At 38.2% G+C, this 13,297-nt stretch overlaps 1 protein-coding gene across 4 annotated transcripts in view; it reads right to left on the minus strand.

Moving 5' to 3' along the window:
* The window catches only part of LOC126483965 (GPI ethanolamine phosphate transferase 2), a 108,042-nt gene extending 100,583 nt beyond the window's left edge, over window positions 1-7,459 (minus strand). For 3 of the 4 annotated variants that reach the window (XM_050107264.1, XM_050107266.1, XM_050107263.1), the window contains exons 1-2: window positions 7,056-7,459; window positions 6,660-6,858 (exon numbers count right to left, since the gene is read on the minus strand). In XM_050107264.1, coding sequence (XP_049963221.1) covers window positions 6,660-6,858; window positions 7,056-7,228 — 372 coding nt within the window. In that variant the 5' untranslated portion in view covers window positions 7,229-7,459. The remainder of the gene's footprint in view (window positions 1-6,659; window positions 6,859-7,055) is intronic. The other variant, XM_050107265.1, reaches the window with a different exon arrangement.
* Window positions 7,460-13,297: the final 5,838 nt, after the last annotated feature.

Consider the following 13,297-nt stretch of genomic DNA (forward strand, 5'->3'; position numbering starts at 1 on the left):
CATATTATGGAAGTTACTTGAAATGTCTGGTCTAAGGTAATCCATAGCAGCATCTACCGAACCTGACAACCCCATCTTTTCAGTAACAGTTATAAAATGTTTGTTAAAAAGTTCTGCAACACTATACACATCTGTCACCAATGCATCATTTACTCTTAATGCTATTTGTTCCTCTTCATGTCTGGTTCTACCGGTCTCCTCCTTCACTATATCCCATATTGTCTTTATTTTGTTATCTGATATGACTATCTTTTCCTTGTAATATATTTGCTTTGACATCCGTATTACAGTCTTTAATATTTTGCAGTATTTCTTATAATGTGCTATAGCATCAACATTGGAAATGTTTCGGATTGACAGATACAGTTTTCTTTTTGTTTTACAAGATACCCCTATTCCTCGAGTAATCCATGGCTTCTTTGTAGACTTTGCTCTAACCTTGGTAAGTTTTGGGGGAAAGCAGTGTTCAAATAAGGTAAGCACTTTATTAGCAAAAATGTTATATTTTTCATTCATGCCATGAGCACTGTAAACATCAGTCCAGTGAATGTCTCTGAGGAGTGTCCTAAAATAATCAATTTTTGGCTTACTGATTACCCTCTTGAGCTCAGATTTAACAGATTTTATATCTTGTTCAGTATTAACATTTAACAGAAGGAACTGCATGTCATGGTCTGAGAGGCCATTGACTATTGGTTTTGTAATATAATTTTGTTCATTTGACTTTTCTATAAAGATATTATCAATGGCTGTTTGTGAGCAAGTGGTTATCCTAGTGGGGAACTTTACTGTGGGAATTAAGTTGAATGATAGTGTTACTAACTCAAATAGGTTCTTATTGGGAGAGTCTTTAAGGAAATCTACATTGAAATCACCAGCAACCACTATTTCTTTGTTTTTGGTTGTTAAATGGGCCAGTACAGCTTCAAGGTGGTTTACAAACAGATTAAAGTTACCTGCAGGTGCTCGATATACACTTAATATTATGAAAGATTTTTTGTGAAATTCTAATTCTGTTGCACATGCTTCCATATGCTGTTCTAAGCAAAATTTATGAATGTCTATGTTCTTAAATTTATGACAGTTCCTGATGAATGTGGCAACTCCTCCTTTCTCCATTTCTGATCTACAATAGTGAGATGCTAACCTAAACCCTGTAACACTTAAAAGTTCTATACTAGTGGTCACATGATGTTCAGAGAGGCAGATTATGTCAGCTGGGTTTGAAGACTCTAATTCATCTATGCAGATAGTTAATTCATTAATTTTATTTCTCAGTCCTCGAATATTTTGATGCAATAAAGATAGCTGACATTTCACATTGACTGACTTAAAATTGGATGGAGTTAAAATATCTGCTGACAGTTGGAAATTCTTAACCAATGGCTGTTTATGTTGATGTAATAAGCTGGAATTATGTTTTTTGATTTCTTTCTCAAACTGAAGGTTTGTCTCAGTTCTAACCTCTCTTAAAATTTGTTTTCTTTCTGTCCTCCCTACCCTAAAAAAGGGTCTTTTCTGAATCCTATAACCACTGGTATTATACCACTCATGACAGTGCCTCCCCCCTTTAACTTTCCTGCTATTTCCCCAGCCAATTTACCCTTCCCCTTCCTGTTGAGGTGAAGGCCATGCCTAGTATAATCCCACCTACTGACAGAATCAACATGAACCACACCAATGTGTGACCCCGCACCCGACATGAGCAGCCGTTCCAGCTCCAAATTAACTCTCTTGACAGAAGAGTTCAAATGAGGTCGGTCATGGCGCCCAAGAACAGATACAAACTCAACACTGGTATGCCTCGATGCTGATGCAATCTTCGCCAGGTCACACTCTATGCTGTACCCAGGATCTCTGTCAATACTGTTACCTGCCCCACCCACTATAACCACGGTGTCTTCCTTAGTGAAATCTTTGCAAAGTGATCCTAAATCCTCTGTCACCTGCTCCAGACCAGCACTAGGTTTAAAAAAATTGGTGACCTGGTATTCTGATCCTAGTTCATCCTGCAAGAGTTGGCCAACACCTCTTCCATGGGAACTACCTAACAACAACACTTTCTTTCTCTTTACTGATTTCCCTACATTCTTACTTTTCAATTTGCTGCTGAAAGTTTGTTGTGCCCTGTCTACACCTGTAACTGCTTGAGGCTCACCAGCTTCTAACTGAAGCAACAGGTCAAATCTATTTTCCACATTCACCATAAAGCTGTCAGACAAAGTTCTAGGCCTGTTCCTCCTGTTGCCTGTTGCCACTTCCCACCTCTCTTTACCCTTCTCCCTCCTTAACCTGTCAAGATCTCCCCTGGCCTTGTCTAACTCAGCCTGAAGGGCAGCAATTTTCCCCTCCTGTTCCAGTATCTTCCTATCTCTACTACAAATCCTACAAAACCACTGATGAGTCTCATTTACTTCCCCTATTCCCACGCCACTACAGTCACCCACATGGAAAAAACTACAGCACCCATCACACCAAAGCCCCGACCTAACAATTCTACGGCAAGTCAAGCACTTTTCACTCATGATAAACGTAATAATTTATTAAGAATAAGTCAGTTAAATTACAGATAAACACGAAAATATGGTTACACAAATTTGGCCTATACGCAACTGTGTGTAAACAAAAACAAAAGTGCAAAGTTTCTGAAACAACAAGTTAAACTTTACGCTACTTTCCGGAAATGCTAGTTAAATAATGAAGAGGTACGCTAAGTTAAATTGCTGGAGAGAGCAAGGAACAACTAAACGAAATTCTATAGATTTGCTGCAGCAGAACGTAAACAGAAAATACGACTGTACGGTCTTTTCGCGTTTTCTGCTATATTACGTAATGAGAAATGAAACCTTTAATGGTACACTTAAACGGCACACTAATACACTTATTTACCACGTAATCAGTACTAATCTATGTGTTTTATAATCTAAAATAACTTATCTTTACGAGAACACCAAACCTCGCGCTAGTCGCTTGGCTGCAGAAAATTAATACTAAGGAAAAATCAACAATATCGACTCACACACTTTAAGAAGAGACATAATAAATTTATACACTGCACTGAAATCAAGAATATGTATACCACACTGTCACTTATCTTTATAACATGATAATGTGTCAGCATGCTGCTCTATAAGTGACACCAGAGACCAATATTTTAGTAGTTTGGAAGGTATAAGAAATACAGGCTGCATTGAAACCAACACTGTGCATTCATTTTGACATTTCCACACGCCACCACATTGGAACAAACCCAGCCGGCCCTTACTTAAGTGCCATCCAACAATAGGGAGGCGTACTAAAGGAACAAATCGGTGACACTTGAATCAATCTATTTTTGTAGTTATGCAGTAAAGTTGCGTGGTGGGTTGGCTCGCATTGAGTAGTGTGCTCTAAATGAAACTGTCATGCCTAAACAGAAATCATCAATCTGCTCTTTTCTGGCTATGGACTGCTGAAGACTCCAATTTCATGACTGATGGCAGCATCATTTTTTACGAAGCCTGTAAAAAAGTAAGTAAACAGAAGTTCTTTTATACCATTTCCATCATCTGCTAATCTTCCTGCTTGCCTTCTTTCCTTGGATTTTCAAATTGGAATTTAAAATTAGTTTACCGACATAGATATTCGATTCAATTACAGTTTACATTTTACATTATCACATTCTTATTTTTTTGTTACTACCACCTTCTTAGTCTTTGTTTGTTTGTTTTAATTTTAGGTAAGTCACAATAAAAAGCCATTTTCCCTTCAACACAAAGATTCTGTAAAAGTGTCACTAGAGAGAACAAACAACAGATTCAACCATCAATTTCGTCTATGACAAGCAGTGCAGTGGGCAGCTTTACTCCAGACTTGTCTGATGATTTAGTGTTGGCTAATGTGCCTTGGAATACACTACAGAAAACTAAATTTAAGGGTCCACATTTCTATAACTGAAAGATGCGGGTGTAGATTTGTTTTCCGAGTTGCAAATGTATCTGGCAGAAACACCTGGTTCAGTGGGTACAGTGTGCATCACTAAACTAAGGAATATTATTCTGAGGAATCCTGGATATGAAGAAAATGTCCGCCATTATTCAGAGGGAAAAGTTCAAATGCGGACTGCATAGGAGCCACAAGGAATTGCATTGATGAAATATGCACTATTGATCTCCTGTGTTGTAGAAAGGTAGTAATTACCTGTGGTAGTTGAAAATAAAAAGAGAATGCAGAAGAAGGAGTTCCAGGTACATCACTTCACTGCTGACCGTGACAAATGGGTTATTTCACACACTGTATAATGACTTAAGAAATTACAGTGCTACAGTTCATCAGTTTTGTGAGAATTTCAAGTTGGTGGGGGTACCCGCATGAAATGACAAAAAAGGACACCATTTTAAGGAAAGAAGCTTGCCAGAAAAAAGAGTTTCCACCTGTCTCCTTTGTAGCTAATATCTGTAAACTGCAGTGACGTTTACAGCTCTAGATGTAAATTTATAGTACACATAGGAGTGATGTTTTAGTTTTTATTTGAAAAGTGTATTATTATAAATCGAAATTCAATTTACAAACGTTTTACACAAAAAGTAGGAAAACTGCCCCTTTTGTTTATAACTCTTACATCTTAAAATAATTCTACCATGTCTGATGTATCGGACCATTAGCGTCACTTGCTGCAGCAGGACACAGCTGTGCTGTTTCAGTCCAGAAGCTTAGAGGAAAACCCATATCCTGGATAGTAAAATGTGCTGTCTGTGATGTAAAGTTCTTGTGATTGGAGTGTAGCATCAGGAACAGACTGAGGAAACTGCGGATTGATAACTTCCACGATTTGCAACAGATCCGAGTCCAGTAAGTGTGCTGTTCTAAGTAGTTTCAATGTGATTGTAAAGTGGAAGGGCTTATTCTTTGAGTTGGGCTTCATTCATTGCGCTTATAATTACCCAAAACCTTTCCCCCCAGGTTGTGGTTTGAATAGCTCAGAGATAGTGTGTCCCAAATTGTTGATCCCACCTGAATCTTGCAGATAAAATACTTGGTGTCAAATCTATCCATAGTGCTCACATGGGTGGAAAAAACTAAGTCGCAGGTAGCGCTTGGCAGGTCTGCTGACCTCCTGGTGTGGGAGCAGCCATAAGACGTCGTCTTCAACTGGCAGCACCAATAGGGCTGCCAATAGACCCTTATGGCTGCCGTTCTGCTGGCAGAGACGCCACACTCAGTTAGCTACCTGGTGCGACAGGCTCCATGGTATTCGGTCTGGCATCTCTGCCATTAGACCTGCTGTGGCATCCCAGTGTGGTAGGACTCTTAATGAAAAGATTATGGCTCACAGACTGTCTTGAAACTTGAGAAGAGCAATAACAGTGCAAGAGCAGATAACTATCTAGACATGTGACATACATGTAGGTGACATTTCAGAATCAATACATGCAAATGTCACAGTCTGTTGTGATACTACTGGGGAAATTTATGCAGTAGACATTACTTTGGCATCAGTTATACTATTATAAAGAAAAACTTTTACTCATATTCAGCTCCTCTTATGTTCCATACTACACTTGAAACTTCTTGAGAAATAGTGAACAGTCCACTGTTCACCTATTCTGAAATTGTGATCATTGTAGTGCGTATTGTATTGTTATTCTGTGTCACTTACAATAGTCATAAAGACATTTAATTTTATACAGTTCTGGACAAAACTGAGGCTGTCAGTTTCAGGTATCACAAAATGTTAGTTGGCTACACATATTAGTTACATTAAAAAAAAATTAAGGCAGAGGGATGATAAATTTGGCTTATGCACAAAAAAAAAAATGTTGAAGGTATTGGCAATTTTTGAGTTGTATCACAAATGGAGATGAGCCATGAATGTGGCACTCAACGCATAAAACCAACTGCCAGCTATCAGGTAGAGACCAAAATAACATGAAATTTAGGAAGCTCAGTACTGAAGAAGCCTATGTGCACAAAGCTAACAATATTAATACTGCTAAGTGTCATTGTGAAGAGAATCGAATTGTAACATGACAAAATTGAGACATGATCTGTGGAAAATAATATATTTGCCAAGGCTGTTCTTGTGAGTCATTACAGTAGTCACTTACATTTTATAACTACATCACATATGTAACACCATCCCTACAGCTCTGACCTCATTGCCACCCATTTTCCCCTTGGTACCTCATATCCCTCGTCGTTAGACTCCTAGTCCATGACTGACAGACTGTCAGCCGGTTATCACAAATGGCTAAAAGTCACTGATCAAAGAACAGCAGTACGCAACTGCAATACACCAATAATGAGTAATCGAGTAGAAAATAAATGACAATACAATAAACATCTCTCTATATAGTTAACCTCCTCTTTATCTTCAGGCTCCTTACGTCAAGTAGGTAATTACTTTCTTGATAATACTAATATATAATTTATTTATGATCTATGGACAAATGAATTATTTATTTAGGATTTAGACATACATAACATGTCATGTCCTTTCAAAGTGAACAGAGAGATGAAAATATGTACAAACATATACTTCCTTTAGCCTGGACTTCATTCCATTTCTAAAAGTCTCTGTTCATTGGTATATGTTGGTTTGATTACGGTAAAATAGATGGAATACTTTTGGATGTCAACAGATTCACAAATACTTGTGTCTCTACTTATAATCAACATACCTTAATCCTTGGCATTGTTACTGTGGGTGGGCTAACTCTTCCTACGTACTGGCATGCCGCACTTTCTTTAATCAAAGATGCAGTGTAAGGCATGTTTCTCAGCCCAGTTTCCCCTTCAACAAAGTCCACTCTTAAGGCATCTATTACGATTAGTATCAATTTTTTTACAAGCGGTTTGTATAAAGCACTTGCATTCACCCTACAACACAAACGCAGTCTCTGAATAATGCGGTACATTTTTTGTTATATAGTTATTAGATTCTAATAACATTCAGATCTATGAGATAGGAAATTTTTCGATGCCTTTAATATGTAATATTTACGAATCTATAGCCTCGAATTTCAAGACACAAACGATCACACAATATTCATTAAAGCTGTTCTACATTTACGCACCTAGTATTGCCGACAAAATAAGGAATATCATCTTTTGTTGCCTTACGGGACTGCAAGTATGATGTCGGGAAGAAACCAAACATAAACAATGCCATGAAACACACCACTATTAGAAGATAACAGAGAGAACCACATTGCTTATTTCTAACGTCGTTACCAACAACAAAACTCATTTGTACACTACACGGTCATAAGAAATCCCTGCATTCGTAACCACCACTACACACTATATTTTCCTAACAGAGGGGAATGCGTGACAGTAACATGCTTCAAAGCCGACCACGCTGTTGTGTTGATTATAGATAAAGATTACAAAATTTGTCGTTTGAGACGATGGTATCGATTGACGTGAATTATCGACTACCAACGCAGCGCAACAACCAGCTCTGTCAACACGACACAACAGTCAACCATTATTCAGCCATGATTCAGCACACTGTACCGTCACTGATCTCTGTTAACTGCTTGCAACAGGCAGATTCGTCACTCAACGGAACTGTATGCTTACAATATGGGAAACTAACAGAAGACGAAACCAAAAAATTAACAGTAAATATGCCACCGGTGGAACGAACAAATGGCAGGGAACTAACACAGAAAATATCACCATGTAAAAAGACTGAGGAGGAAGTCGTACCAGAGTGGACAGTTAAAAACAATAGATCATCACGAAGCACCAGGCAGAAGTTAGCATCCAAACAAGATACGAACGATTTTTTATGGCCCAATCCAGTGCAGAAGAAAACAACCAAGAAAAAATCCAGGACCCCCAGGAGCTGAAAATCACGTCAGAAACAAAAACACTAAAGCCTACTCTTCAAGGAAGTAGCCAAGCAAGAAACATACCTCTCATACAACTGAATAGTTCTTTAACTCTGCTTATAATAATGTACAGGGCTGAACTATTAAGCTATATGAGCTAGAGCTCCTTTTGAATCGTTAAGGAAAGTACATTTCTATCATGTGTATAACTGAACACTGGTTACAAGAATTACAAAAATGTGCAGTTGGGATTTCAGACTTCCAGTCGATCAGCAGCTTTTGTAGGGAAACATACAGAGGGGGTGGAACACGTATATATGTAAGAAAAAGTATTAAATCAAACGAAATTAGCGTTTAAAATGTCTGCTGTATTGAAAAAGATCTTGAATATTGTTCATGTAAACTAACAGATAGTAAGATTATAATTGCATGTATATATAAGTCCCCACCTGGCAATTTTTAATTATTCTCTGAAAATTTGGAAAATCTTCTGAACTATCTAAACAGACAGTCAAAATACATAATTGTGCTTGGGGATTTCCATATTAATTTCATGGTTAACTGTAAAAAAGGAAAAAACTTGTTAATCTACTAAAAACATACAATATGGACATGTGTGTAGAAGACACCACCAGATACACAAGCAAAAATGAAAGCACTACAAACCAAATATTCATTGACAAATCAAAATGTGGCTTTAAATCCGAGGTATTGCATACAGGTTTCACTGATCATCAAGCTGTGAAAGTGACCTTAGATAAATCTCATGAAAAAAGTGACAACAGGGGATATATTGAGGGAAGATTAATTAATGATGACAGCATTAGGATCTTTAATGTTAAAAAAAATGTAAACTGGGATGTGGAAAGCAATAGTTCTGTAGATATAAAATTCAACAAGTCCTTGTCAAATTATAAATACTGCTATGATATTTCATTCCCTCTGAAGAGAATTAAAATAAACAAAAAAATCTAATTCATGGAAATCAAAGATTCATTAGAAAGTCTTAGAATACTACATAAGTGTGCAAAGCAAAATACTATCTTGAAACCATATTCCAAGTGTTATAGGAAAAAGCACAGGGAAGCTATAATTGCTGAAATAAGGTAATGATTCATATATCAGAAAGGGTAACAACAAAATGAAATCTGTGTTGAAAGTTATTAATAATCATACAAGCAAACATGAAAGTGCAAGTAATAAAATCACTATAAAACACAAAAATGAAATTTTTGATGATCCACTTCTAATAGCTAATATATTTAATGATCATTATATTAATGTAGCCCAAAACCTGATCACCACTAAATGTAATCCAAAGACAAAGGTAACAACTCCAATAAATGAAAGGACAATGTATTTATATCCTGTAAGACCCAAAGAAGTACAATCGGCTGTCAGCAAACTAAAGAATAAAATGACCTGTGGATTTGATGGTATCCCTGACAAAATTATTAAATATAGTACCAATAATGTGTCTCTCAACTTGTTGACATAATCAATGACTCCTTTGAAGCTGGTGTGTTTCCAAGTAAACTTACGCAGTCAACAGTAATACCAGCTTACAAAAGTGGTGACAAGTTTGACATTAAAAACTTCAGACCTCTAACATTACTATCTGTATTTTCGAAAATAATTGTTTAGAAAGGTATTGTGGATAAGGAACAGATCTGTGGGTTGTTTTTGGACCTTTCCAATGCATTCAAACTTATAAATCATAATCTACTGCAGTTAAAACTGTATAATTATGATGTCTGTGGTATTTCCTGCGAGTGTTTCAAGCCATATAACTGAACAGAAACAAAGAGTACAAATTGTTCAGGATGGAAATGTGTACCATTCTGAATATAAAAAAGTTAATTATGTGGTACCCCAGGGCTCGGTATTAGAACCATTGTTATTCTTGATTTTTATTAATAACCTACCTCATCAGTTTTCAACAGCTGATACCAGCTTCATTATAACATGGAAGAATGATTATGAGATGCAGCAAAAAATCGACAAAACAGCAGAAATCGCAGAAAAATAGTTTGAAGATAACTGTCTACTTTATTATGACAAGAAAACTGTATGAATGAACTTCAACCATATAAGGAAAAAAAGTAGGACCAATGTAAAATTCACATTATCGAATAGCCAAATTCAGCAAAAGAATCACATAATATTATTAGGATTATGGGTGGATGAGAATCTAAGATGGGAAAAACAAGTAGAAATGCTTAACAAAAAATTAAGCAAGTACTGTTACATATTAAGAGTGCATTAAGATTGCTGCAATACCAAAACAGTGTTAAGTGCTTATTACGCTTAAATGCATAGTCTACTAAAATATGGAATAGTGATCTGGGGAAATACTGCTTTTGCAAAGCACGCTTTTAAGCTCCAAAAGAAAGCTTTAAGATTAATAAGTGATGTTGCTTACAGTGCACCATGTAGAGGTATCTTTAAGGAATTAAAAATCGTGACTTTACCATCTATATTTATATTTGAAAGCATATGTGTCATTAAAAACCATCAAGTTTCACTTTTGAATAGTGAGATCGACCATTATCAATCAAGGATGAGGGATGACTATCATAGGGATGTGCACAGAAAATCAATATATCAGGACAGTGCTGTTTACAAAAATTTTGTACAGTTCATTGCTAGAAAGGATAAAAAAAATACCAAGCAGTAATACATTCAAAAAATAACTAAAAAAATCTACTAATATACAACAGTTTCTACACCATTAACGAATACCTGGTATTTTGCTCAAATCTGTGGATCTACTTCATAACTCTCTAAACAAAAATTCATAATTATCAACCATACCTAGATAAAAGCAAATTTCGTTCATTCATATATGTATATAATTATGCACCTAACTTTTTTGCTGTATGTTGCTATGCCTAGTTAGCTAAAGTACCGGTATTTAATAGTTTTAGTAAAATCAACCAGAGGGTTCCACAAGCTTTTCTTCTATCTATATTTCGTAAGCAGAATAATGTTTTTGTTATAAAGATGGGTTGATACCAATGATAAGATTTTGTACATGATGTAAATATGTAATATTTTATAGTGTTCTGTACTTTGACAAGTCCAACATCATGAATGTGATAATACGGGCGCTAAATAAATAAATAAACCAGATACAGCATCGAAATGTAGCGCCAAATTGTATTTGGGATTCGCTAGCTCAGTGAAAAATGTCGTCTGGAAATCAGCTGTTCCAGTTTCAGATTCCTTGAAGACCAATTCACACTGTCACGGGCACCGTCACATCAAGGTGTGTTCACACTGTCCATCACATCGCGTCACGGCACGTCATGTCAATTCAAGTCAGATGATCTCAAATCACATTGCTGTCCTCAGACTGTTCTTTTTCGCAAGAATTTCGATCTTCGCGAGATGATTTTCAACTGGTTTTCCGCGCAAAGTGCACATACATATATAGGTGGATGCTAGAGTCAACATTTGTACGAAACTGAAATGTATTGGATTCAAATGGTTTGCAACTTGCAAGGACAGCACGTATGTTAGAGAAGGGAGACAGAAGTTCAAAACAACAGAAAGAAAATGTGTGGGTACGAAAAATGTCATTACATGGTACAGAAGGAGTATTTCACACACTAGACAAGGAGCTTGGGGAAGAGGAATCTACATTTAATAGTTTGGAAAGCAGAAGAATCAGTTGTTTGATTGGTTGGATTAAAAGAGGGGGAAATGGACCAAACTAAGCGGTTATCAGTCTCTTGTTTCGAATAAAACAATGCAAGTGTGAGAATAAAACATTTGAGACTGACAACCCAAAACGAAATAAAAGGAAAAATCAGAAGAACGATGAAGGGCAACAAACATGTAAATGGACAAAAGAGACGAGAAGACCGCAGCAACGCAAGAAACGGGATGAAAAACGGGAGGAAAACAATAAAGCACAACAAAGCAGATTACCATAGCTGGCTGACCATGAGAATAGAAAAGGAGAAGCCAGCCACTTTGCAACACATTAAAACCTCCACCCTAGAAGCACTAAGGTGCATGACACAGAGGGATAAAGAACAAGCACTACAACTTAGATCAAATTATAAAACCCACCTTCAAGAATAAAATGTAAAACTAAATCAGCCAATGAGGCATTGTCGGATAAAATTAGCGGCAACGAGTCTGGTAACCCAAGATTTCGTCGCTGAGCAGTCAAAGTGGGACAGTGCACCAGAATATGGGCCACTGTCAACCATGCACCACACACACTCAGGCGGGTCTTCATAGCGCAGGAGGTAACCGTGGATCGCCCAAGTGTGGCCAATGCAGAGCCGGCAGAGGACAATGGATTCCCTGTGAGAGGCCCGCATGGAAGACGTCCACACATTTATAGACTTCTTAATGACACGCATTTTGTTGTGTGTACTGTTATGCCATTCTGTCTCCCAAAGATGAAAAACCCTATGGCATAAGTCAGAATGCAGGTCAGGTTCAGAGATGCCCATCTCCAGAAGCAGTTTCCACGTAGCCTGTTTGGCCAGCCTGTTGGAAAGTTCGTTGCCTGGGATGCCAACATGTCCTGGGGTCCACACATACACCACTGAACGACGGGACCACTTCTGGGCATAGATGGACTCCTGGATGGACGCTGCCAAGGGATGGTCAGGGTAGCTCTGGTCGATAGCTTGTAGGTTTCTCAAGGAGTCAGTGCACAGAAGAAACGATTCCTCAGGGCATGAACGGATATACTGAAGTGCACGAGAGATGGCCACCAGAACTGCAGTGAATACACTGCAGCCATCAGGCAAGGAATGTTGTTCAAAATGGCCTCTGTGGACGTAAGCGAAGCCAACATGACCATCAGCCATTGAGCCATCTGTATAGACCACTTCAGAGCCCCGGAACACGTCAAGAATCGAGAGGTCCTCAGGGTCATTCAAAAGGTCCGGACGAATCTGTGGCCTAAGTGTACACCATGGAGGTGTGTGCGAATGGACCTGTATGGCAGGTCGTAAAGGGAAGGACTCCACTTCACAAAGAGGTGATCGCACGCGAACCACCATCATTAGCCCTGACCTGGACCAACGATGCGAGAGGTGAACTGCCACGGGTGGAAAAAGGAGATGGTAATTCAGATGCTCAGGAGAACTACGAATGTGTGCAACGTAACTGGCAAGCAGTTGTGCATGTCTGATCTGCAATGGAGGGACTCCGACCTCCACCAGAGCACAGGTCACTGGACTCATTCTAAAAGCTCCCGTCATTAGGTGAACGCCACAGTGGCGCACTGGGTCGAGTACATGCAACGCTGAGGGCGCCGCCGAACCATAAATCAGACTCCCATAGTCAAGGCGGGATTGAACAAGGGCTTTGTAGAGCTGCAGCAGAGTAGAGTGATCTGCGCCACAGTTGGTGTTGCTCAGGCAGCAGAGGGCATTGAGGTGCTGGCAGCACTTCCACTTAAGCTGACAAAGGTGAGGTAGCCAAATCAATCGGGCGTCATAAACCAGTCCTAA

The sequence above is a fragment of the Schistocerca serialis genome, chromosome 6 (assembly GCF_023864345.2).
Source record: "Schistocerca serialis cubense isolate TAMUIC-IGC-003099 chromosome 6, iqSchSeri2.2, whole genome shotgun sequence".
Classification (NCBI taxonomy): Eukaryota; Metazoa; Arthropoda; class Insecta; order Orthoptera; family Acrididae; genus Schistocerca; species Schistocerca serialis.